The sequence below is a fragment of the Aquarana catesbeiana genome, linkage group LG10 (genome assembly GCF_042186555.1).
Source record: "Aquarana catesbeiana isolate 2022-GZ linkage group LG10, ASM4218655v1, whole genome shotgun sequence".
In the NCBI taxonomy this organism is placed as follows: Eukaryota; Metazoa; Chordata; class Amphibia; order Anura; family Ranidae; genus Aquarana; species Aquarana catesbeiana.
Window position 1 is genome coordinate 222,407,369 of NC_133333.1, and position 27,843 is coordinate 222,435,211.

A 27,843-nucleotide genomic window follows, 5' to 3' on the forward strand; every position below is an offset into this window, starting at 1 on the left:
AGTGTTCACCATATTAATTGATTTTCATTGTAGTTGACATAAAACTATTGCAGGTTCAGCAGACAATACACAGACAGTCTGTGACCTCCTCACTGTCCTATCAGCTAATTGCAAGCTTATTTCACGTAAAAGAGAAAGATGAGGTAGTAATATGATTACTGATTACTGATTAATTTTATGATATGTAAAGTAAGTCAGGCCCAACAGATGTGGGTATGTGCATTGTACAGTACCAGGCAAGAACAATTGGCGCTATGCCCAACAATTTCATAATACCCCTTCTGCCTCTTTGCAGGCACCCATCATTCCCACAGCCTTCTAGTCCTCATTGTAATGACATTAGCAGGGTGTTGTACAGCGCAGCATGTAAATCAGCAGAATGGTGTTCTTCTACATGTCTGCCAATGCCCAGAAAGCTTTCACACTTTATTAGCGTGACCGCCACATTAGTTTTACTGTTTGCATTAATCCTTCTAGCGGCCATTATAATTAATGAGTTACATCATTAGAGGTATAACGCCCATTTAAGGGGCCTGTAACCCTATCTAACATTTAATTTTTACTGACGGCCAAAAGTAGGAAAAGATTGGAAGGTTCTCCTGGAAGGTTTTATTCACAAGGATGATACAAAGCAGCCCGGTTTCGCCTTTTCAGGTCTGTGAATAGTAAAACCTTAATGGCTGCTGTGGGTTACATCGCCATGTTGTAACTGGAGGGAGCAGGTAGAAGAGGATACTGGGAGTGATGAAATCTCTACTTGGTTTTGAACAGGTAATGCACAAGCGAGGTGAGCTGGAGGGTACACAATGAGCTTCCCTTTACATTCTATTAATCCATTCACTTTAAGCAGGATATCTGTTACAGACGATTGATTCCCACACTGTGGTGTTAATGAATTTAGAATAATGCTCCATTAATCCTCTCCTGCTTTATCATGCTGAGCTGGTGAGCAACACATTCTTATTTTTGCATGTGAACAGAACCTATTAATTGAAAAATCCACAAACCCCCATCCCCCTAACATCTCTTTCCTCAAGATCTAACTCATCCTCAAGACCCCGCTGATCTCACCCAGCACTTGAAGTCCTCCTAAATTCTCCAGCCTCTGGACACCCTTCCCAATGCACCTGAAATTTTGGTTCATTCTAGGTCCTTCTCTGCATCCCTTCCCTCAAATCATGCTTTAACCTTAGGTCTCCCCCAACATTGGATACATCACGTATCCCCCAACGTCTCCCTTTCCCCAGGCTCTCACCAGATCCCCTGTCACATTCCTGGTAGTAGAGTGAATTTTACAAGGTTGGCCTCTCTTGTATCTCCAGCCCAGGCATCACTGAAGGTGGACTAGATGGTGCCAAGGGACAGGAGGAACATGTGTGCCGGCAGGTGTTGATAGCAGAACTTGCAGCAGGAGATGCAGGCTTGGGACGTCAGGCCATGAGCAGATGTGATGCATACTGGAACAGCCAAGGTTAAAGGGGTACTCCACATGTACTGCAGTTTCTGGAAGCATGGCTTGTCGAAGCTCTCAGCAGGCTTTAGGCAGAAACATACCACAATGACTGGAGAGGGTATAAAGGACAGCCAAGAAGTGGTATGAAGCTGGAAGCAGCAGTAATGTTACAGAGGGAAGTCAGTAGCAGGCAGGCAATGAGGTACAAAAGCGTAGGCAGGGGCATGGTAAGGAAGAGGGCCAAAGTCAGGAACCGGTGGGCAGAGGTACTGGTATAATCCAGGACCAGATCAGTAACAAGCCGGGTCGTCAACAGAAGTCACATACAGGATACACTCAGGGCACAGGAAATGCGGAAGACCAGTCAGCACTGACAGAAAGCAAGATCATTCCTTAAATAGTCCATCTGGCTGCAGAATCTGTGGGCACGCTCCCACGTGCGTGCACACATCTGTGCGCACATTCGCATTTATATTCGCAATACGCCTATGCTCATTTCTATTAGCAATGCTATGCACATACGGTATCTATGAGTAAGTCGCCGTACTGGATTTCCCTTTTTTTCTTAATATTTAATGTTGGTAATATATTCAGATAATATGTGCAATGGCATTACAGCCAATACAGTTTATAGTTTTTGTTTTTTTTTATATTTTAAAGTTGCACTTCTGTTTGTCAAAAAGCAATATTTGTGTTTGTTTATGAAATTTGGTTTTATTTATAAAGATACATAATAAAAATTGCAGTGTTAAAATAAATGAAGTTCAAAGTAAATCATTAAAAAACAAGTCCATATAGTGCGTAAACACTAAAGTGCATAGTGACAGATGAAGAGAAAGTCCATTGAAGTAATATCCAAATAAATGTGATTGTTTAGATGAATATCCACCTGCTGAACCTCCAACTTTGATAATAAACACGATGTAAGCCTACCAGATCTCTAGACTCCACGTTATAGGAGTCTAGACAAGCATTTAAATATTGATCCAACACTGAAGGTAACATGGCTGGCCAAAAAAAACCCTGGTGTTCCTCAGATGTGACCAATAAGGAAGAAAAGGCAGGTCCACATAGTGTAAAACCGTAAACATTTATTTTGAGAAAAGGTTACTAAACACTTACAGCAATCCAGTGAATAGTCAACGGTTAAAATGGTAGTTCCCAGCATAAAAAATGACTTGTATACAAGCTCAATTGCCGTGGTTAGTTCAGACATAGACTACGTCCTACATGTTTCATCATATGTGAAATCATTGGGGACATGGAGTCTATGTCCACCTCCATGCCATTATATAGTGTCCAGGGCAGGGAGAGCGCGGCTGTCTCCGGTAAACAAATTCCATGTGTTATCAATGTAGAGAATCAAACGGTATTTCCGTATACCTGACGAGACCAGCTAGGTATAATCACAGCAATGACCACACTCACAAGACCCTCTCAGTACTGAGGAGCTTCTTGGTGAACACAAAAAGAGATGATGCAGAGGTTATGTCCAAAGCTATCTGATTTTATTCTGGGCGGGTATACGATTTATGTATAGTTATCATTAACCAATCATAATATGGGAGATGGGAGTGGTTAATACAGGGGTGTACATTTCATATCATTACATCTCATTAATGGTAAAATGATTGACCTCATGATGATGGCCGACATAGGTCACTTAGAGTAGTCATGCCACCTGCTTTCATGACTCATAGTCATGAGTCCTGCTTCCCTGTTTCATATCTCATTACACAGGAAAGGTGGCCCAGACATATTGAGCCACAATTCTTTATTTAGACCGTACAGAATAAAACTGCTTACGCAGGCTATATTTTCTTATATGTGTGCTTTATAGAAAACCTGTTACAAAGCTGAAAAACAGAACTAGTTGACTTAACTCGAGTCTGAATATACAAGTTAAGATACATGAATTTATATGACTTTATTGCCACACAAAATGGAGTCACTTCTGTTCAGTCATATTACTACAATCAATATGGCCACCATTCTACCAAGCCTTGGAAACCCTTGGATAGACAAGCGTCTTTTTTGAAAAGAGGCTGCCTCAAGGAATGAACCAAGCCTCGTTGTTAAAATCAGAATGGCTGTTACGAGATCTATATAGATGGCCAAGATTCGTTTTGAAAACAAGATGACTGCGTCAAAATCTGAGTAGGAAACCAAGCCTCGACCAGAGGATGGCCAAGTCTCGTTTTGAAAACAAAATGGCCACATCAAAAAAAACAGCTAAATCTGTGTCTGTGCATGTTCAAACCTTAATACTAGAAATAATAACATGGTATTAATTTTTTACTATAGGAGTATATAATGAGTTTGGCAATTGTTGAGAAATGCTTAAATAATGCATTACAATGTAACTAAACCCATTCGATTTTAGACGACTAAAATGTACTGGAGATTTTAGTTGACTAAAGTAACTAAAACATTTCATATGACTAAAATACGACTAATGCCCCGTACACACGGTCGGACTTTGTTCGGACATTCCAACAACAAAATCCTAGGATTTTTTCCTACGGATGTTGGCTCAAACTTGTCTTGCATACACACGGTCACACAAAGTTGTTGGAAAAATCCAATCGTTCTAAACACGGTGACGTAAAACACATACGTCGGGACTATAAACGGGGCAGTGGCCAATAGCTTTCATCTCTTTATTTATTCTGAGTATGCGTGGCACTTTGTGCGTCGGATTTGTGTACACACGATCGGAATTTCCGACAACGGATTTTGTTGTCGGAAAATTTTATATCCTGCTCTCAAACTTTGTGTGTTGGAAATTCCGATGGAAAATGTGTGATGGAGCCCACACACGGTCGGAATTTCCAACAACAAGGTCCTATCACACATTTTCCGTCGGAAAATCCGACCGTGTGTATGGGGCATAAAACTAAAATGCCATTTTAATCAAAAGACTCTGACTAAAACCAAAATGAAATTTGACCTCAAAATTAACACTGCTTTTACCCAGATCATTCACCGGCCTCTGGTCTCCCCTAAGATCTATGAGGCTACTCTGTGGAGGTTATTTTAAGTCCAAGAACAAAAACACGAGAATGTACAAAGGAAATTATTTTGAATGCAAAGTGGTGTTCCCCATAGCAATGTTATTCATTTATCTAGTCCAGCTTATATGAAGCAAGATAACCTACTTTATAACTAATCAGTGCTTGTGTTCATGCAGGTCTATTATTCAGCTCTGATACAATCAGCTCAGGGACAGTTGGGGAGAAGGATGAGTCGCACTGTGGATACATGGGGGCCAAAAGTAAAGCTTGGGGGCAAACATGATACTTTGGGGGTACATAATATATATTCGAGGGACACATACAAAATTTTATTGAAAGATGTGTAGGTTAGTGATGAGTGGCGCTGCCTATGAACTGAAAAGTGATATAATAAATCACCCTTCCCAGGTGGATATTAAAGTGAGATATCACAGTTAATTTGAACAGTGTTGAGTGCTCCAAATCTCCTAAAAAAACAGTAATACATTCATCAATTGATTATTGCGTGCATTACTAAAATTAGCCAACACTAGCTATAACCATTTGTATTCCTAATTGAAATAAAGTCCACCTTACACACAAGTGTATAACCACACTCAGAGTAATCAGTTGAAGTCCACCTAATGCAAGGTTTTAGGATCACACTTAAGAGTGGTAAAAGTGTTTTAAGTGCCTTGCCAAGCACTGTGCAAAAACCAAAAAAATATATATAGTAACGATAAAAAATAAGCAATCCAGTAAAAAGTCATAACATAATTTTCAAGTGACTTGTGTTGTTTCAAAGTGACTTGTGCTTGTACTTGATTCCAATCCTAGTGCCAGAGTGATAAATTGATTGTTGTGCTCCCCCTTTGGATCCCTACTCACCAGATCCTGGCACCCCTGCAGATGTAAAACACATATGTTGAGTGTGAAACCGGCTGCCGGACCGATCGTTCCCTTCTTTCACTCATCCTGGGAAAGCCAGAGCCTCCAGGCCCTCTGGGGAAGTTTCTGATATTCTGTTGTCACTAGGTCAAGGGGTAGTGGTATCTTCCTTTGTGACCCCAATAATGTATCCTCATGTAGAAAAGAGATGGGTTCCAATAGTGTAATTTCCGGATAAACATTTATTAAAAAGCCAGCAGATTTCTAAAACAGAACAGGTCAAAAGTCCCATAGATGGATGGGTGGAAAAAGCCAGCCCGAATCCACTAATTTAAAAAATGAGTGCTCTCGGTCTACGTGCGTTCCACCAGTCTCATTTAACCAAAAGTGACGTGTGTACGTGGCTCCATCTTACGCGTTTCAGATGACATCCTATGACGAAACGCATAAGATGGAGCCACACACAGCCTGCAGGGCTGCCAGGATCTGGTGAGTAGGGATCCAAAGGGGGAGCACAACAGTCACTTTATCACTCTGGCACTGTGATTGGAATCAAGTACAAGCACAAGTCACTTTGAAACAACACAAGTCACTTGAAAAATTATGTTATGACTTTTTACTGTATTGCTTATTTTTTATCGTTACTATATATATTTTTTCTGGTTTTTGAACAGTGCTTGGCAAAGCACTTAAAACACTTTTACCACTCTTAAGTGTGATCCTAAAACCTTGCATTAGGTGGACTTCAATTGATCACTTTGAGTGTGGTTATACACTTGGTGGACTTTATTTCATTCAGGAATACAAATGGTTATAGTTAGTGTTGGCTAATTTTAGTAATGCACACAATAATCAATTGATGAATGTATTACGGATTTTTTTTTAGGAGATTTAGAGCACTCAACACTGTTCAAATTAACTGTGATATCTCACTTTAATATCTACCTGTGAAGGTGATTTATAATATCACTTTTCAGTTCATAGGCAGCGCCACTCATCCCTAACATATACATCTTTCATTGTATTGGTGCTTCATTTTGGGCATCCCAGGGGAGGCTGCAGCCTAGCCTATACCCAATTGCGGATTCTATATATACATGCAAAATTTTAAGACCACATATGATACTTGAAGGGCATTTATAATCCTTGGAAGCATCCACAAAATTTGGCATACATGTCATACTTGAGAGGCACACATGAAACTTGGGAAAACAATACTTTGGGGGGACAGGTGATGCTTGGGGGGAACAGGTTATATTTTGGTGAAACAGATGGTACTTGGTAGATGCAGGTCATTCGTAGTCTCCTATACTGTCTGGGTCCCTGGATTCATGATTTGTTGTGTTCCAAGTCATAGATGGAGATCAATCTATCACTTTCATTGTGAACAGTGATCATTCTGTCTCTTTCATTGACAGGCTGATTATAGGAGATTTTTTTTAGCTGTGGCTCCTTCTTTCATGTGGTATATTTCTTTTGTGGCCAAGTTAATACTATGAGGATTAGTTTGTAGCAGAACCTTGTCACTGCCTGGGAGTTGCATTGATTCAGGTCGAGTTTTGTATTTAGTTCTCTGGGTGATTTGAAAATTCAGAGGGGCTCGCAGCAGAAAATGCCATCATATATTGCTTTTTACTGTTGTTCCTCTCATGCTATCTCCATACTGTTAGAAGCACTCAGTGCAGAGGTGCTCCTCGTGTTGTTTGTGCCTCACCTCTCAGTAGTAGTCACTGCTGCAATAACTGTGAGAGTGGGGTGCCTAGTGCCAGTGCTTACGTCTTATTCATCATGGTTGTCAATGCTCCTCACAGTGAAGAAAGGCCACCCGCTAATCATGTCTCAGGCCTTCTGGATAGGAGTCTTGTGCTGTGCTGTGAGCTAGAAGAGCTCCGCTGGGTATCTGTAGACACTGAGCAGCAATCTTCCACATTTCTGCTCTGTGGGTTCTATGTCCCCTGGATAAGATTTGCTTTGGAAGAAAAATCTTCTGAATACTTATTCACCATTAAATTGATCTGATGAATTCTGTAGAGAAAATCTAGACCAGCTGCATTTTGCTGATGCGCTTATTAAAAAAATATCAGAATCCCATGTTTTGAGTTCCCTACCTTTCTGAGTATCCATCTTTTATCCACTCTGCAAGCTCCAGGTGTGTTGTAGCACAGTGTGTCCAGTTGTGAGAGAACAGAGCAAAACCACTAAAAATGTCCTATTTGTAATGCACAATTATAAATGTCCTAACTTTATCTTTTGGAACATAATCCCTCTGTCCCTCATTATTCCTCCCCCTCCTTTTAGGTCTGGTATAGAGATCTGTATAAATAAATATCCTATTTAGCTGCCAAATTGTTTATGTTGCACTAAACTTTCCTTCATCACGTGTCTTTGTCCATGTGGCCTCCCCCAGTATCCTGTGGAGAGAAATCACTTCCCAGTGTACACGTGGCTACTCCCAGCCAGTATCCTGTGGAGAGAAATCCTTTCCCGGTGTCCATGTGGTCTCTCCCCATATCCCAAGGGCAGAGATCACGTCCTCGTGTCCATGTGGCCTCTCCCTGTACTATGGACAGAGATCTTTTCCCTGTGTCAGTGTTGCCTCTCCCTGTATCCTATGGACAGAGATTGTTTGCTTGTGCCCATGTGGCCTCTTCCTATATTCTCTGGACAGAGATCCCTTCCCTGTGTCCATGTGGCCTCTCCCTGTACTATGGACAGAGATCTTTTCCCTGTGTCAGTGTTGCCTCTCCCTGTATCCTATGGACAGAGATTGTTTGCTTGTGCCCATGTGGCCTCTTCCTATATTCTCTGGACAGAGATCCCTTCCCTGTGTCCATGTGGCCTCTCCCTGTACTATGGACAGAGATCTTTTCCCTGTGTCAGTGTTGCCTCTCCCTGTATCCTATGGACAGAGATGGTTTGCTTGTGCCCATGTGGCCTCTTCCTATATTCTCTGGACAGAGATCCCTTCCCTGTGTCCATGTGGCCTTTCCCTGTAACCTATAGACAGAGATCCTCCTTTCCTTGTGCCCATGTGGTCTCTCCCTGTACCCTATGGACAGAGATTCCTTACTGTGTCTATGTGGCCTCTCCTTGTATACTGTGGACTGAGATCCCTTCCCTGTGTCCATGTGGCCTCTACCTGTACTCTATAGATAGAGATCGCTTCCTCATGTTCATGTGGCCTCTCTCTGTATTCTATGGACACAGATCGCTTCATCATGTTCATGTGGCCTCTCCCTATATCTTATGGACAGAGATCGCTTCCTTGTATCTATGTGGCTTTTCCCTGTATCCTATGGAAAGAGATCCTTTCCTTTTGTCTATGTAGCCTCCCCCTGTATACTGTGGACTGAGATCCCTACCCTGTGTCCATGTGGCCTCTCCCTGCATGCTGTGTATGCTTCTTCATGTCCATGTTGGCTCATCCTGTATCGTATGAACAGAGATCCTCCTTTCCTTGTGTCCATGTGGCCTCTCCCTCTATCCTATGGAAAGGGATCCTTACCCTGTGTCCATGTAGCCTTTCCATTTTCCCTTCGGGCAGAGATTACTTTCCTGCTTCTATGTAGCCTCTCCCTATATGCTGTGGACAGAGATCCCTTCCCTGTGTCCATGTGGCCTCTACCTGCATCCTGTGGACAGAGATCCTTTGTCTGTGTCCCTCTGGCCTGTTCCTGTATTTTGTAGTGTGGACAGAGATTTCTTCAATGATTCCATGTAGCCTCTCCTCATATGCTATGGACAAAGATTGCTTCCTTGTGTACATGTTGCATCTCCCTGTATCCTATAGACAGAAATCACCGCTTCCTTGTGTCCATGTGGCCTCAACCTGTATCCTACGAACAGAGGTCTCTCCCTGTATACTTCGGGATGGGATCTCTTCACTGCGTCTAACCCTAAAAGACCTTCATATCCGCTTTCTAAGGGTTTTTGAAATTGCCATGTAAACAACAAGCTTGATGACATAATCAATCAATACCATCAGAGCACAGCAACCTTATCAGAAGTGGCCTAACAAACAAACAGGGCATAGCTACATTGTATCACATAGTATCAGCTGTAAACAGGAAAAGGTGCAAACGTCACCCAAATTGTAGTATCTGTAGATGTGTATGTTCAGATTCACCATTGATGTCATTATGCTGTGTGGGAAGTGTTAGTACAAAGCTCTATTCATTTTTTGTAGGTTAGAAACATTACACGTCCCACTGATCCAAAAGCTGCCTGCTAATTAACTGTGACATTGACCCTGTAATCATCATTTGCTGGCTGAAACTTTGGAGTTGCCAGTTTCTGCATGGCTAGGGTACCCCAGATAATAACCATCCCCATACCCATGGGCGTCTGCAGAACTTTTTTTTTGGGGGGGGCATCATTTTAGGGTTACCCATGTGCCTCCCCTTTTCCATTATCACATTATCATGGTCAGAGACTGCAGGCGTAGTACAGTCCCTAGAATAAGTAATGGATAATGACCGACAGGCCCTCTTACCAGACCCAGCGAAACTACAGAAATGATCCCTCCGGCTGGATGATCGCTCAACATGTCTGAGCCCCTGCCAGGGTACAGTCTTTCTCTCTCTGGTAGTGCTGGGTAGCACGGCTCGCTCTCTGGAGCTGGGTAACGTGGCTCTCTCTGGTGGCGCTGGGTAGCGTGGCTCTCTCTGGTGGCGCTGGGTAGCGTGGCTCTCTCCAGTGGTGCTGAGTAGCGTGTTTTTTTTCTCTGGTGGCGCTGGGTAGCGTGACGCTCTCTCTGGTGATGCTGGGCAGCGCGGCGCTCTCTCTGGTGACGCTGGGCAGCGTGGAGCTCTCTATGGTGACGCTGAGCAGCGTGGCGCTCTCTCTGGTAACGCTGAGCAGCGTGACGCTCTCTCTGGTAATGCTAGGCAGCATAACGCTCTCTCTGGTGGCGCTGGGCGGCGTGACGCTGGGCAGTGCGGCGCTTTCTCTGGTGAAGCTGGGGAAGGAACAGAGCGGGCAGTAAGCTGGGTGGGGAACCTGGTGAGAGCCGCCGTCTCTTCTCCCTGACAGGAGGGGGGGGGCGAGTGGGGGAAACCTCTGACAGCCTGCAGCTCGCCCTTCTCCTGATACAGTGCCGCCGAGTTCTCTGCTGGACTGAGCAGGGAAAAGAGCCCACAGTCACACTACACTGATCGGGGGGCTTGACAGCACCTTGATGGTGTCCCCCCCCCCCCCCCACTGACTGCCTGCACCCCCATAGCAACCCCACTGTGCTGAATGTGCCAATCTGATCCCTGATTCCAGGGGGGGGGGGGCACTTGACCCCCCTTGCCCTTACCTGTGGACGCCTATGCCCATACCAATCCTAAACCTTCCCAAACTTTGTATATACAAATGACACTCGACAACTTGAGGAAAGTGTCAGTTTGGCCATTTTTTTTTAACAAATAAATATTAAAATCTCTTTAACATTAACAATCAAAAACCAGTACCCATAATGTATCACTAGAACTAGGTTGCAGGTCTTAGGAGGCATCCCATAACCCCATTCAGCTTTAGTATCACTGTTATACTCAATTATCCCTAGCCGCGCAACACCGGCTCGGGGACAAACTTTACAGCTCCAAATTGCTAATGCCTCCACAGGAGGGTTGCCACCTCATTCCTTTAAACCCGAACACATATGAATTACACAGGTTCCAAGGCTAATTTAATGCAGATAAGGCACCAAGTGAGTTTAATCACCACCTTAACCACTTGCTGCCCACCCACTGTCATATGACTGCCGGGCACCCCCGCGATTGCCCGGTAACCGAGCAGGACTGTGGATCTGTGTGTGTAAACACACAGAACCACGTCCTGTCAGATGGGAGGAGACTGATGGTGTGTTCCTTGTACAGAGGAATACCGATCGGTCTCCTCCCCTTGTGAGTCCCCTCCCCCCACAGTTAGAATCACTCCCTATCAACATGATTAACCCTACAGCGCCCCCTCCTGGTTAACCCCTTCATTGCCAGTCACATTTCTACAGTAATCAATGCATTTTTATAGCACGGATCGCTGTATAAATGTGAATGGTCCCAAAAATGTGTCAAAAGTGTCCGATATGTCCGCCGCAATATCGCAGTCATGGTAAAAATCGTAGATCGCCGCCATTACTAGTAAAAAAAATAATAATAAAAATGCTATAAATCTATCCCCTTATTTTGTAGACGCTATAACTTTTGCGCAAACCAATAAATATACGCTTATTGCAATATTTTTTTACCAAAAATATGTAGAAAAATACGCATCGGCCTAAACTGAGGAAAACAATTGTTTAAAAAAAAAAAAAATTTGGATATTTATTATAGCAAAAAGTAAAAAAATATTGTGTTTTTTTTCAAACTTGTCACTCTTGTTTTGTTTATAGCGCAAGGAATAAAAACCGCAGAGGTGATCAAATACCACCAAAAGAAAGCTCTAATAGTGGGGAAAAAATGATAAAAATTTCATATGTGTACAGTGTTGTATGACCGCGCAATTGTTATTCAAGTTGCGACAGCGCTGAAAGCTGTAAATTGGCCTGGGCAGGAAGGAGGTGAAAATGCCCTGCAGGCAAGTGGTTAATCAGCCACAGAACCTGTGTAATTAATATGTGTTTGGTTTTAAAGGGATGAGGTGGCAACTCTACTCCACAGACTCCAGCAGCCACACGTCTAGGCTAATAAAATGAAAAGCAATCCACAATTGAAAGGGTGAGAGGGCAGGACTTCCTTCTTCTTTGGATCCACCACGAGTCTGCTGCTGTTTTCGCCTGTTTTTTTTTTTTTTTTGCTACGGGCTTGTCTTTCTTCTGAACGGCCTTGATACTGCATGTTCTCTGGTTCCAGCACCATTTGTTCTTTCTGACCCAGAAATAAAAAGAGAAAAGGGCGCACCAGCCATGTGCATTATCTTTTGTAAAACATTTATTGAGTAAAATGATAAAGGAAATTACTCACAAGCAGTAGTAAAATCATATGCCGTAAACCTTGGACATCAACTAACAGCAAGTGGTTAAAATGATGAACGAAGCCTTCCAAAGGTATTTAGAGGAATATATAGCACTGCCCGCTAACGCGTTTCGAAGGGCTCGTCCCTTCTTCATCAGAGCTCAGCAGTCAGCTATATATTCCTCTAAATACCTTTGGAAGGCTTCGTTCATCATTTTAACCACTTGCTGTTAGTTGATGTCCAAGGTTTACGGCATATGATTTTACTACTGCTTGTGAGTAATTTCCTTTATCATTTTACTCAATAAATGTTTTACAAAAGATAATGCACATGGCTGGTGCGCCCTTTTCTCTTTTTATTTCTTTGTCTGCTAGGATTCCCCATCCTTGAGGGCAGCAAGGCCTGTGTCTCCCTTCCATCTATTTGGTCGACCACTTGTGCGCAGGAGTCATTTTCTGTTTTTGTATCGGTTCTTTCTGACCCCAGTGAAGTTGCACATATAAATGTGGGAACATAAGAGGGAAGTTGCTGGTAATCACATGACAAGAAGCTTCAGTTCTACATAGAAGCCCGCTGAAAAGCCTGCCGAAGGGATCTGATGACTTTAACACAGTTGCAGCGCTTTCTGCCATAGCATTAATATTTCAATAATCGATTTTACTTTAATGGCAAATTTTTATTTTATTTTACTTCTGATCTGTAACCAGATTGATTTTAAATCTGCAGGTGCGCAGTGGACAGTCGAGTGACGCGGGTGGCCTGGCTGAACCGCAGCACCATCTTATACACCAGCAACGATAAGTGGTCCATAGACCCCCGTGTGGTTCTGGTAGCAAACACCAATACTCTGTACAGCATCAAGATCCAAAATGTGGACATCTATGATGAGGGACCATACACCTGCTCTATCCAGACAGACAATCACCCCAAAACCACCCGCATACACCTCATTGTACAAGGTAAGAATGATTTTTACCTGGTCATGAAGTTACTTTGATCGGAGCACACATCTTTCTTTCATTTCACATCTTGTAAAAAGAATGTTATTGTTTCTCAATTTAATTGTTCAGGTACCAGAGTAAGGACCACTCAAGTAACAGGTCTCTTGTACCAGTTCCATCTGGAAGATAAGTGATTGCTGGGTACAAGAAAATGGCGCCATCCCAATAGCAAAAAACATTCCATGCTATTAGTGACAGCAGTAGCGCCTGGTGTTGTTTTTTTTTTTAGGGGAGGCTGGCAGGCAGAGCTCCTACAGGCGGCAGGTGGCGGATGCCGTGGCGTCTCCTCCTCTTCAACATCACGGAGCTTCCGCTGTGCATCTTCTCCCTTCTCCTCCTATGCATCCAATAGGATCTCCTGTTCTTTCAGCAATTTGGGTGTCGGGTCTCAGGACCTGCTTCCTGATTGGCCGGGAGGAGAATCAGTGTGACAATATTCATTTGCTATTGTCACACAAGTGGGTGTGCTCGGGGGGGCAGCCCACCCTCGCGAGCCCAACCTTTTTTGAAGCCTATTAGAGACTTTGGCTCTAATCACGTGCTTAAAAAAAAAAAATTTGGAATCCATGCGTCCAGGGCCCCGAATGTAGATTAGGGGACCAGACGCATGGATGGGGGGCGGCACTCCTGCGCCCCTTATGTTAACTTTCTGTTCTAGCAGAGTACGCTAGGAGTCTTATGGCTGGTTATGTGGCTGCTTACTTAGTCATGACTGGTGTATGGCTCATGTATCGTCTGCCCCCATTCCTGATGCCAACCCTCTAGGTTGCCCAAAAAACCTTAGAAAAGGAATATGCGACACCATCTGGATTTTAAATGACTGTAGCAGCCCCTTTATTAACAACCATAACAACATTTTATATAAAATAAATTCTATTTTATATAACCCAACTTTTTGTACCCAGCTCAAACTGACTGCTATGTCTAATGCCCTGTACACACGACTGGTTTTGCCATCGGAATAAACTCCGAAGGTTTCTCCGACAGGAATTCCGTTCAAGCTGTCTTGCATACACACGGTCACACCAAAGTCCAACCATCCAGAACGAGGTGACGTACAACACGTACGACGGGACTAGAAAAAGGAAGTTCAATAGCCAGTAGCCAATAGCTTCTGAGCATGCATCGTTTTTGGTACGTTGGAACAGCATACAGACGAGCGGGTTTCCCCGATAGTAATTAGTTCCGCCGGAAAAATTTAGAACATGTTCACTATCTAAGTCCGTCAGAATTTTCGACAGAAAAAGTCCAATGGGGCATACACACGGAAAATACGGTGAAAAGCTCCCATCGAACTTTTTCTGACGGACATTCTGCTCGTGTGTTACGTGGCATAAGGTTCACGAAGGAAGGTTTTCTATCGCATCGGCTGTATCACCACCACCAAGTCATCCTGGCCCCTAGCCGCAATTCCACCAGCTCAGGGGCAAACTATTACCAATTTCTTGCCCGATGCAGCCGATTACTGATAGCCCATTATTTCCATGATAGGGAAGGTACCCATAATGAGATAGGCCCACACCACATACTGTATACCTTCCAACATTCCAACCTTCAAGAACCCGAAACCCCTGCAGCCATTAACCTAAATGAGAAAACACAACATTAAACCACACTGCTTAAAAAGATAGGGAGGGAGGGAAAGAAAAGCTGAAAGGAAATAGTAGGTATTCTGGAGGACCACCCATATCTGGAGACACCATGAAACGAGAAGCAAGTTATGCATTCATAAAATGTCTGCCTTTATTAGGTGTGTTACAGCTTATATATGGTTTAACATACCAATAGAAAGAGGGGAGAGGGGAGTGGTTAGTAAATGATGTATTTGTAAAGAAATATATAGTTATGTGGTTATACAAGTCAGTCACCCTCCAAGATACCTCATCATGAGTTAACACGGGTCAACAGGCTGTCTGGTTATGAGTCATAAGTCATGCATCCTGTCCCATGGCCTACCAACCCACAATGATGTATATATAGAATAAAGTGCTTGTGCACGCATCTTTCTAAGCATTCTGTTATAGTTGCAAATTTAAGCTATCTTGTATACTGAAATAGCAAAGCATATCAAAGCATATCAGTCACAATGGTTTGGGCATATTACAACACCTGTACTGTTGTCTACCTCCTGCTGACCCCCTACTGAGAAAAACTGCCCCCGCCCCCGAGGCCAACACAGTAACCAGGCAGAACCCCTATCCTACCACTGAGCCAATAGTAAAACCCCTATTTACACTAACTTGTAAAATTGACCATTCAGCCTGCCCAGCCACCCCAGTCGTGTGGGCCCTACACCTAGGTTCCCTTCTGCTCCGGGCCTGTTCTGTTTGGTAACAACAAATTATGTCTATGGCTGCACAGTCCTTGTAGTGCTAGACCATGTTTGATTTGGTGGGCTCTTGAAGCAACTGCAACGAATGGTGTTGTTCAGAACCAGAAATATGTAGTAAAAAATCACCATCACTCCAAAGATTATTTTTTTTAACAGTTTATTATGAACACATAGTGGTTGATTTATCAGGAATTTGCGTAGACATTCGCTCAATTAAAGTACATTTGTTCTGTGCCAAAGGGGAATAAAAAGATAATGTGAATAGGCTATTCCTGTGCTGTTCTAATGTAAAACTTTGACTATAAAGAACAACTCCGGACAAAAAAAGTTTTCCCATGAAGTGGGGCTGTGGCTGCACTGCACATGTCAACTGCTCATTTTTGTCTAGGGCAGAGGTCTCCAAACTTTCCTAATCAAGAGCCAGTTTATTGTTCTTCAGACTTTAGATGGGCCGGACTGTGGTCAGTGGGAGTGGAAGAGTAGAAAATGTCCTGGGGTCATTGGGAGTAAAGAGTGCCCCATATTTGGTATTAGGGGGAGAAATAGTGCCCCATCATTGGTGTCAGTGGCGGAAATAGTGCCCCATTGTTGGCGTTAGTGGAATGAATAGTGTCTTGTCTCAGTGGAAGGAATAGTGCCCTAAGGGTCAGATAAAGGCATGCAAAGGGCCACAGTTTGGAGACCACTGGTCTAGGGGATTGGAGAAAGGGGTATACTCACCTGATCCTCCGCTCCACCTGCAAGGTCTATGGGCGTGATGACATCAGGAACAGTCCACCACACAAGATCACTAGACCGCGGAGGGGAGCAGGAGCCACAGGGACTGTTCTTGTGCGGGGGGATGGGGAATTAGAGGATGAGGTAAGTATATTTCCGTTCCTCAATCCCCTAGACAAAAACAAGCAAATGACCTGTGGAGTGAGGGAACAGCCCCACTCAACTGGAATTTGTTTTTGCCTAGAGTTCAGCTTTAACATTTACATTTATATTTTTAGCCCCATCTAGTGGCCATATGTAGCATTTTGCATTTTAAAAAAATGAACAGCACAAGATATACGGTGCCTTGAAAAAAGTATTCATACCCCTTGAAATTTTTCACATCTTGTCATGTTATAACCAAAAATGTAAATGTATTTTATTGGGATTTTATGTGAGACCAACACAAAGTGGCACATAATTGTGAAATGAAAGGAAAATGATAAATGGTTTTCCAAATTTTTTACAAATTAATATCTGAAAAGTGTGGCGTGCATTTATTTTCAGCCCCCTTTACTCTGCTACCCCTAACTAAAATCTAGTGGGACCATTTGCCGTTGGAAGTCCCCTAATTAGTAAATAGAGTAAACCTATATGTAATTTAATCTCAGTATAAATACAGTTGTTCTGTGAAGCCCTCAGAGGTTTGTTAGTGAACAAACAGCATCACGAAGGCCAAGGAAAACACCAGACAGGTCAGGAATAAAGTTGTGGAGAAATGTAAGTTTGAACATCTTATCCGAAAATAGAGTATGGCACAACTGCAAATCTACCATGACATGGCAAGGAGAGCATTAATCAGAGAAGCAGGCAAAAGGCCCATGGTAACTCTGGAGGAGCTGCAGAGATCCACAGCTCAGGTGGGAGAATCTGTCCACAGGACAACTATTAGTCGTGCACTCAACAAATCTGGCCTTTATGGAAGCGTGGCAAGAAGAAAGCCATTGTTGAAAGAAAGCAATAAGAAGTCCTGTTTACAGTTTGTGAGAAGCCATGTGGCAAACACAGCAAACATGTGGAAGAAGGAGCTCTAATCAGATGAGAGCAAAATTGAATTTTCTGCCCTAAAAGCAAAGAGCTATGTGTGGCAGAAAACTAACACTGCCCATCACCCTGAACACACCATCCACACTGTGAAACATGGTGGTTGACAGCATCATGTTGTGGGGATGCTTTTCTTCAGAAGGGACAAGGAAGCTGGTCAGAGTTGATGGGAAGATGAATGGAGCCAAATACAGGGCAATCTTAGAAGAAAACCTGTTAGAGTCTGCAAAAAGACTTGAGACGGTGCAGAGGTTCACCTTTCAGCGACAACCCCAAACATAAAGCCTGAGCTACAATGGAATGACCAAAGCATATTCATGTGTTAGAATATCCCAATCAAGTTTTGTTTTTGTGACCCATTGGCAAAAAAGAAGTGTACATGCACTTTCACTAGGCAAATGGCTGTGAGTTAGGAAGAACTTATCCATGAGTCAGTTATAAAAGAAAAGTCTGTCAAACCCTAAGAATCAAAGAGTCCATGAGCTACTGAGTGTTCTGAGTACTGAGAGTAACTGAATGCTGAGCAACTGTGTATGGAGTACTATGAGTAATGGGGTACTAATAAATTAGAGTCAGGAAGCAAGTTTACAGTTATTCGGGCAGAGTAAAACCCCTAATCCTCTAGGAGAATCCCCATTAAATTAGTGGGTATGGTGTCCAACAGGTATGGAAATGCGACTCGGTGCACATCTTGTCACATGTATGCATTCCTTGAACATCCGATCAAGGGAAAATACTGCTGCACAAATTGTGAGCATGTTGCTTCCTTGGAAGCCCAGGTCCTGAATCTAGAGAAGCAGCTGGCAACACTGGGATGCCTCTCCAACCTGAAAGCGAGCTTTGAACGTATCAGACAGGTACTGGCAGGGGCCAGCACAGAAGCGATGGAGATATAGGGGTGCAGGCAAAAGAGCAGAGTAGTTGGGTGATAGTTAGGCAGGATAGAGGGGAAAGCATCAAGGAGGCCAGTCCTGGACTGGAACATCCCAATAAGTTTGCCCTGTTGTGTGATATGGGGAAAAACTCCTCCAGTGAGGGCGGGGGCAAGGCTAAGGGTAAGGAAAGAGGAGGAAAGACAGATTCTGGTGGTAGGGAATTCAGTTATTAAAAGGGCAGAGAGGACAATCTGTCATAAACAACGTAAGCACCGAACTGTATGTTGTTTACCGGGCGCTCGGGTTCGGCACATTGCGGATCGGGTGGACAGATTATTGGGTGAGACTGGGGAAGACCCAGTTGTCATGGTACACGTGGGTACTAATGACAAAGTTAGAGGAAGATGGAGAGTCCTAAATAACCATTTCAGGGACTTAGGAGCTAAGTTGAAGAGAAGGACCTCCAAGGTAGTATTTTTAGAAATACTACCGGTACCTTGAGCCACACCAGAGAGGCAGCGGGAGATTAGGGAAATTAACAAGTGGCTGAGGAGCTGGTGTAGTGAGGGGGGGTTTGGGTTCCTGGAGAACTGGGCTGACTTTTCACTCGGTTACCAGCTCTTTAGAAGGGATGGACTGCAGCTAAATGGGCAGGGTGCAGCTCGGCTGGGAGAGAAGATGGCCGAAAAGTTAGAGGGGCTTTTAAACTAGATGTTGGGGGGGGGGGGGGGGGGTCCAGATGTAGAGTTAGCCAGCATGGAACAAAGGTTCAGAAAGAAATATTCGGGGCATTAGCAGTAGGCTGACTAGAATACCAAAACCCAGGGTAGGTAAGTTGGCAAATACAAATTGCAACCTCATAATAACTAACAAGGAAATAGTAAGTGACAGGACAAAATAAAGAGGCTTGAATACCAATGCTAAAAGTCTGGCTAACAAGATGGGAGACTGCATGATACCAGGGGCCCACTCTGGCTGCTGTGTGGTAATAGGGGCCCTACACTGGCTGCTATAAGATGCCACAAGGACAACGGTATGATACGAGGGTCCTCCTATCAGCTGATGTATGAGACCGGGGCCGCACACCAACCATACTAGCTTATATGTGATAGCAAGCTTCTGTATGATACTTGGGGATGGATTTACTAAAGGCAAATAGACTATGCACTTCCCAAGTGCAGTTGCACTCATTTTTCCGAGAGCCTAGTAAATGTGGTAAAGCTCTGCTGATTTCCATCATCCAATCATGTTCAAGCAAAAATGCTGTGTTTTTATTTTCCTTGCATCTAATTGGATATTCTTTACAAAGTAAAGCTTTACCACAGTTACTAAGCTTTGGGGAAAACGAGTACAACTGCACTTGCGAAAGTGCACAGTCTTTTTGCCTTTAGTAAGTCTATATCATGGGGGTTGATTTACTGAAGGCAAATTCACTGTGCACTATAAGTGCACTAGGAAGTGCAGTCACTGTAGATCTTAGGGAAAGATCTGAAATGAGGGGAAGCTCTGCTGATTTCTATCATCCAAGCATGTGCAAGCTAAAATGTCCCCCTCTAAGATCTACAGCGACTGCACTTCCAAGTGCACTTGTAGTGCACAGTGGATTTGCCTTTAGTAAATAACTCCCATGGCGTCCCATTTCTGTATTATACCAGGGGCCCCACACCATCTGCTGTATTATACCAGAGGCCCCACGCATAGCTCCCAACTGTCCCTGATTTGGAGGGACTGTCCCTGATTTGGAGCAATGTCCCTCTGTCCCTCTTTCCCCCTCATGTGTCCCTCATTTTGGTCTGATCTATATATTGTATATAAAATGCACTTTTTATATTTCAAAAAGTGTTTCCCAGTGCTAAACCTTTCATCCAATTTCTAAATTACTGCATTTGTACATTTTAAAAGCCAATATAAAGGAATAGTAGTGGTAAAAAAAAAGCACTTGTGGATTTAATTAACCTTTTTTGGGGTTAATTCTCCTTTAAGGGGGTGTGGCAGGGGAGTGTCCTATGCCTACATACATTTGTTAGTAGGTGTCCCTCATTCCCATCTCAAAATGTTGGGAGGTATGCCCACGCCATCTGCTGTATTATACCAGGGGCCCCATGCCACATCCTGTATTATACAAAGGGTCCCACGCCATCTGCTGTATTATACCAGGGGTCTTATAATGGCTGCTGTATTATACCAGGTATACTATAGCTCCCAACTGTCCTTGATTTGAAGATACTGTCCCTGGTTTGGAACAAAGTCACTCTGTCCCTCTGTCCTCCTAATTTGTCCCTGACTTTGGTTTTATCTATATACTTGTATCTAAAATGCACTTTTTATCTTTCAAAATGTGTTTCCCAGTGATAAACCTTTTTATCCAATTTCTAAATTGCTGCATTTGTAAATTTCAAAAGCTAATATAAAGGAATAGTTGTGGTAAAAAAAAAAAAAAAAAAAAAAAAAGCACTTGTGAGTTTAACCAAATCTTTTTTTTTTTCGTATAATTTTCTTTTCGGGGGATGGGGCGTGTCCTATGCCTACACACTTTTGCTAATAGGTGTCCCTCATTCCCATCTCAAAAAGATGGGAGGTATGTACCAGGGGCCCCACCTGCTGCTCTATTATACCAAGGCCCCCAAACCCATCTACTGTATGTAGCACTAAGTCTCGGTGGAGCTGCTGGTTTAAGCGGGCTTGTTACCTTCACTCTCGATACCTCTGTTTCACCAGCACCGGGTCTAGGGTTCCGTTGAGTTTACCTCTGGACGACACACACACCAAACACTTGAGTAGGTTTTCCAATGCTTTAATAAATGAACAAGGGAAGTAGCAGGAAAGAGGTAGAAGGAAAGCTGCAGGGAAGCTCAAATACCTTTCAGTAGTATTCTTCAGAACTTTCTTTGCAATTGAACACTTGTAGCTGAATAGTCTCCCCTTTATAGGATTCAATCTTTGCTCGCCTGGATAGACATCTCTCACTTGCCTAGCAACCAGTACGCAGCACGAACAAAAGTCTCTGCCACAGACTTGTTTGGAATAAAACCCGTACGATCCTCTGCCACAGGATGTATTGGTTTGCGATGAATGTCAGACACAGTACTTGAACCTTTAAGCCAACCCAGCAGTACTATGCAGTAAGACTACTTCAGGATACGTCCTCCAACCGAGTCACCAGGCACCTCTCCAGACCAGCACTCTGCATGATCCTTCCATGACAGGTCCTCCCCTGGGATCTTCTCGGTTGTCCAGCTTCTTTACTCAGGATAGACAGCTCAGGACCATTCCTCTGCTGCTGTGGTAGGCCCCAGACAGACTTCTGGGCTCACCCACAGGCCGCAGCGGCGTGGGCCTCTGGAACGCATACCTGTCGGCCAGGAGGGCCAGCAGGTGGCTGAAAACCAACCCCAAAATATGGCATCTGTCCCATAAATACCCTCTCCCAGAATGCAACTCGGAGGACCACCTCCACCGAGTTGTCCCCGGGACAGAGGAGCACTCATACGCCTCAACACGTTGCTTTTCCAACACTGGCCCATGGTGACAACGACACCCACCGGCACAGTGTGGAACCACATGCAACTCAGCCAAGCTGGAACAGAGGCAAATCTAACTTCCTCTAACAAGTGACCCACTAGATTTACCTATCAGCGGTAGATCAAAATCTACCAGCGCTACATGTATGATACCAGGGACCCGAATGCTGCATGATAAAAAGGACTTGCTTACTGGCTGCTCTGTGATACCAAGGGCCACACAACTGAAGTCAGGGGCCCTTCTCTGCATATTTCACTGACAGTAGGAACCACTTTCCTATACTGTTATTAATAGAGCACATTACTATGGTGACCACTTTGTCTAAGAAACACTGGATTATCATTAGTGAACAGACATAAAAAGTGCTAAGGAATTAATTGTCACTTACTGATATTGGCTGCTGGATACACCATGCCTACTGACTTGTTCACCCAACTGCATGCTGGTGGCTTACAGTTTTCAGTTGCTTCCCATATTATACATATATACTGTGTGTGTGTGTGTGTGTATATATATATATATATATATAGTATGTATCTAAAAAACATTTTAGATATCAATAATTATAAGTGTTGCCTTTCCTGGAACCAACGACCCTTCCACATGTCACACTCATACATCTGGAACATCATTTGGGTGTAGTACAATATTCACTTTAAATAATGAGCTATTAATCAGCCTCTTGTGAACCTAATTAAACCTGTTATGGAGGCTTGTAATTATTAGGTAGAAGCAGAGCTAACCTTAGGGTGAAGAATAGGTGGATGTCTGTTAATGACTGATGCAGAACCTCAATGAGGTGAGCTTCAGATGTTGTGTACTGTATTCTGTAGAACAAACTGAATAATAAATCATAAGAGTTCATCAATAGTTACTAACAGCTCCTACTCAAACCACTTCTAATTGAGACCTGCTATGAGACCTGTTTATCAGTTGCACTTACGTTTCCAGACCTTCTGTCCTGATCAACTATCATTGTGTGCAAAACTTCAAGAGCAAAATATTGGTATGGTTTGTGACCCTTATTGGATACAGTATATGCATGGCCAGTTTGGACACCTTTGCCCAGGAGTGCTACACCTGACTACAGGGGCTCTGTCACATTTCTGACCACTTTGAAGATAGATGTTAGCTGCAGTTCCACTCACTGAACACATTATACAGCCCTGGCAACCATCCCACAGCCCTTCAATAATTATTGTGTAGTACCCAGGCTAAAGCAGCCATCAGTGCATTTGGGAGCATTGATTTGTACAGGGGCTGTACTAGCAGTAGTCTATAGCAATCCCTTGCAATATACACTCTGCATCTGACAATCTTGTGTATTAAGTTTCTAGCCTTTGACTTTGACTCTCTTCTGTAATAAATCCACATTCTTTGACCACCTCTTGTAGCCTAGCCATAGTCCATGACCTTCTCCTGTAGTATATCCTCAGTCTTTATATTGTGTCCCCAGTCTCTGATATTCTCCTGTATAATGTCCCCAGTCTCCGAGCTTCTCCTGTAATATATCCCCAGTCTCTGACTGTCTCCTATGGTGTGCCCGAATCTCTGCCCATTTCCTGCAGTATGTCTCTAGTCTCTGACTATCTCTTGCAGTATGTCCTAAAGCTCTGCTGTCTCCATCCCTCCTCTGTTCCCTGCCACTCCTCTATTGCCTATCACTTCTCTGTTCCCAACCCTCTCCCATCACCCATCCCTTCTCTGTCCTCCTATCCCTCCCTCTCCCACCTCTATCTCTCTCTCTTCTCTGTCCCTCATTACTCATCTGTCTCCCATCTGTGCTCTGTTCCCTGTCAATCCTCTGTCCCCAGTCCCTCCCCTGCCCCTGATCATCCTTTATCCTCAGTCCCTCCCCTGCCCCTGATTCATTTTCTATCCTGAGTCCCTCCCCTGCTCCTCATTCCTCCTATGTCCCCAGTCCCTCCCCTGCCTCTCATTTATCCTCTGTCCCCAGTCCCTCCCCTGCCCCTGTTTCATCCTCTATCACCAGTCCCTCTCCTGCCCCTCACTCATTCTCTATCCCCAGTCCCTCCCCTGCCCCTCTTTCCTCCTATGTCCCCAGTCCCTCCCCAGCCTCTCATTCATCCTCTGTGCCTAGTCCCTCCCCTGCCCATCATTCCACCTCTGTCTCCAGTCCCTCCTCTTTCCCTCATTTCTCCTCTGTACCCAGTACCATACCTGCCCCTTGTTCCTTCACTGTCTCCAGTCCCTCCCCTGCCCCTCATTTCTCCTCTATCCCTAGTCCCTTCCCTGCCCCAATTCTTCCTCTGTACTCAGTCCCTTCCCTTCCCCTCATTCTTCCTCTGTACCCAGTCCCATCCCTGCCCCCCATTCCTTCACTGTCTCCAGTCCCTCCTCTGCCTTTCATTCCTCCTATGTCCCCAATCATTCCCCTTCATTCCTCTTATGTTCCCAATCCCTCCCTTTCCCCTCATTTCTCCTCTGTACTGAGTCCCATCCCTAGCCCTAATTCTGTCACTGTCTCCAGTCCCTCTACTGCCCCTCATTTCTCCTTCATTACTCATCTGTCTCCCCTCTGTACTCTGTTCCCTGTCACTCCTCTGTCCCCTGTCCCTCCACTTACCACTCCTCTTCTGTCTCCATTCATCATCTGGTCTCCATTGTCCATCTGTCCCTATTTCTTCTCCATGCCTCTTCTGTCCTCATTCCTTCTCTGTACCCCATCCATCCTCTCTCCCCATCTCTTATTGGACGGTCATCCCTTCTCCTTACCCTATCCCTCCTCTGTTCCAGTCTCTCCCTTGCTGCTCATTCCTCCTATGTCCTCATTCCCTTTCCCTGTATCATTCCTCCTCTATCCCTAGACCCTCCCCTGCCCGTCATTCATTCACTGTCTCCAGTCCCTCCCCCGCCCCTCATTCCCCCTCTGTCTTTAGTCCCATCCCTGCCCCTTGCTCCTTAACTGTCTCCAGTCCCTCCCCTGCCTCTCATTCCTCCTCTATCCCTAGTCCCATCCCTGCCCCTCGTTCCTTAACCGTCTCTAGTCCCTCTTATATATACCCTTTTAGTGCAGCCTATATATATTTATATTTTGTCTTTGCACGATATATGTGACGTATGTAATGCTAGCAGCTTCCAGCTTCAGGTAATTTTATCTACGTTTAAGCATCTAGGAAGTGGTGGCTCGCAGGATTTTCCTATTTTTTGTCTCCAGTCCCTCCCCTGCCTCTCATTCCTCCGATGTTCCTCTCCTGCCCCTCCTTTCTCCTTTGTCCCCAATTCCTCCCCTTCCCATCATTCCTCCTCTGTCCCCAGTGCCTCTCCTGCTTTTCATTCCTCCTCTGTACCCAGTCCCACCCCTGCCCCTCATTCCTCCTCTGTCCCCATTCCTTGCCTGTCCCCTAACTCTTCTTTCTCTCTGAGTGCTTTGATTATTATGGTGGATTTGCCCCTGTGATCCACACAGAGCTCAGTACAGGAGCAGAGTGAGCACTGTGATTTAGATACACAGGGGTTGTGCAATGTGGAATCTTGCTGAGAATTGTGAGTAGTGGAGCCTGTCCTGAGATCCCCATGGCCAGTCATCATGGTTCACTGGTCTTGTGTGGAATTGCATAGAGAGAGGCATAGCGACTGTAGTTAGTTTGTGCTGCTCAGTTAATATTTTGAGGCGTCTAGGATGTAATTCTGTGTGACAAGATTGCTGTTATAAGAAGTCCTTATGCTTTTAATAGCATTTTAATGTACAGTTTGCTTAGTAAAAATTGCTTAGATTAATGGGTAATACTTTTTGTACAGCTCTGGCAGCAGCATGTACTTTATTCTTAGTTGATCATTACTACAGATTTGTAATAATAATTCATGAACGAAATGTCAGTGGAGACACAAGATGCAACAATTCCTGCCGCATGATACTCTACACTTCTGAAAACAGTGATGTTGTCCATAGCAACCATTCAGTCTGCTGTGTATTGTGCACATTGCATGTAGAAAGGAATGATGGCAGCTATGATAATTCTGTGAGTGGATTGTGAGATGTTTTCCTGCATATTATTTTTCGGGAGAGCAATATCAATGCAGGATCTGAAAAGGTTCACAAGTCCCTAAATTGTCACCTTTACCTCCCTCCTTCCGTTGTATGTCTCTTGCACAGATGAGTTTTCAGCCCCGTGTACCTATAAAGAGAAGCCTGAAGCAAAAAATAAAGAAAAAATAGGCGTAGGGCTGCATGACAAGGGTGACAGTGGAACAAGCTAGGATAGGGTTAAATTGGCAAGAGATACGACTCACCGAGGTTGGGCAGTTTTCAGAGAGGAGGCGGGTATACAGGTTGGGGTTCAGTTTTGGCGGCAATCAGTCGGACCCAACGGATGAGAAGAAACTTCCCACCCTCCTGCTCGGTGTTGGATTTGTTTATGTTGACAATAATGTTTAAGCGGTTAGGGTCTTCGGAGACGTTCAAATTTCTCAGTTATAATTCATGGTAGGGGACCCATCTAAGGTATGGAGTCCTCTGTGGTATCCCAGTTAATGGTAGGTTTACTGGGAAGTGGTAAATAGTAAGTATCTGCATAAGGTGGGTTGTCCTTGAGCCAATGTTGTGTGGCTGGGGAGTTTTTAATATTATTATTATTATTATACAGGATTTATATAGCGCCAACAGTTTGCGCAGCACTTTACAACATGAGGGAAGACAGTACACTTACCATACAAATCAATACAGGAGGGATCAGAGAGCCCTGCTTGTTAGAGCTTACAATCTAGAAGGGAGGGTCAAGTGGAAACAAAAGGTAATAACTGTGGGGATGAGCTGATGGAGAAAATGAAAATACAGTTGTTAGGTATGAGTAGGATAGACTTCTCTGAAGAGAAGGGTTTTCAGGGATCGTCTAAAAGCTAATAGAGTAGGAGATAAGTGGACAGATTGGGGTAGGGCATTCCATAGGATTGGAGAGGCTTTAGAAAAGTGCTGGAGGCGAGCATGGGAGGAGGTGACGAGGGAGCTAGGGAGCAGGAGGTCTTGAGAGGAACGAAGAGAAGGAGTATGTTGGTATTTAGAGACTAGGCTAGTGATGTAGCTGGGGGCGAAATTGTGGATGGCTTTGAAAGTAGATGTTAGTATTTTGAATTTAATTCGTTGGGTGAGCGGGAGCCAGTGGAGGGATTGACAGAGAGACGCAGATACAAACCGCATTGGTTTGTGGTGCCTCACAAGATCAGCAACTTTTAAATTATGGTTACTTGATGATGAATCATTGCATCTTATTGTTTCTGTTTTAAAGTAATGTAGTTATTGTTAATATATGGCCACTGGGGCCAAATTTTCTCAATGTTGGTGTTATTCTCATTATTGTTAGATGTTTTAATGTGATGGGTAAATAAGGTATAGTTGGTAAGAAGTGGTGAACACCTGAGTCATGACAGCATAACGCTGTGTAATCAGGATTTTTGCAAAGAGGTAAGCCCCTGGGAGACGGCAATCCACTGCACACTCTATACAGCCATCAGCACTGCTGAAATTGAACTAAGGACTTATCATTGGATGCCTTCCGGCCCCATTTTTTCCTACCTTTTGTAGATCAGGAATAGTAAATTTTCATCTGCCCCTGCCTATCTACCCAACCACATCGTATCTACTTATAGTTTCTAAACACACTACTCAGCTTATCTTGGCTTTATATGACACTATACTCCAAACTAAGTTAGAGAAACATATTCTCTTATCTGTTCTGCCTGTGAACCTTGGCCGTGTCCTGAAGAAGCTTAGCGGCGAAACTCATAGGCATACAAGGGCTCACTGCACAAATACAATATAGATGCATTTTTATTCGTAATTTGTGTTTTTTGTACATTGTTAACTTTAATAAATTTATTGTTTATAAATTATTTTTTCTCCATTGTTTCTTAGCCGTTAAAGTCTGCCTTTTTGGTAATACTTAGTACTACCCTATTTTTTTCGCCTCAATAATTACGGACGTGGCTGCCCTTTGTGCACTTTCCCTTTTCAGTTGTTTCACAATTATGTGCCACTTTGTGTTGGTCTACCACATAAAATCCCAATAAAATACATTTACGTTTT

General features: G+C 43.9%; 1 protein-coding gene across 2 annotated transcripts in view; it reads left to right on the plus strand.

Annotated features, from left to right (window-relative positions):
* Positions 1–27,843, plus strand: part of LOC141111222 (opioid-binding protein/cell adhesion molecule homolog) — a 676,299-nt gene that overhangs the window by 598,225 nt on the left and 50,231 nt on the right. For both annotated transcript variants that reach the window (XM_073603349.1, XM_073603348.1), the window contains exon 3: positions 12,997–13,229. In XM_073603349.1, coding sequence (XP_073459450.1) covers positions 12,997–13,229 — 233 coding nt within the window. The remainder of the gene's footprint in view (positions 1–12,996; positions 13,230–27,843) is intronic.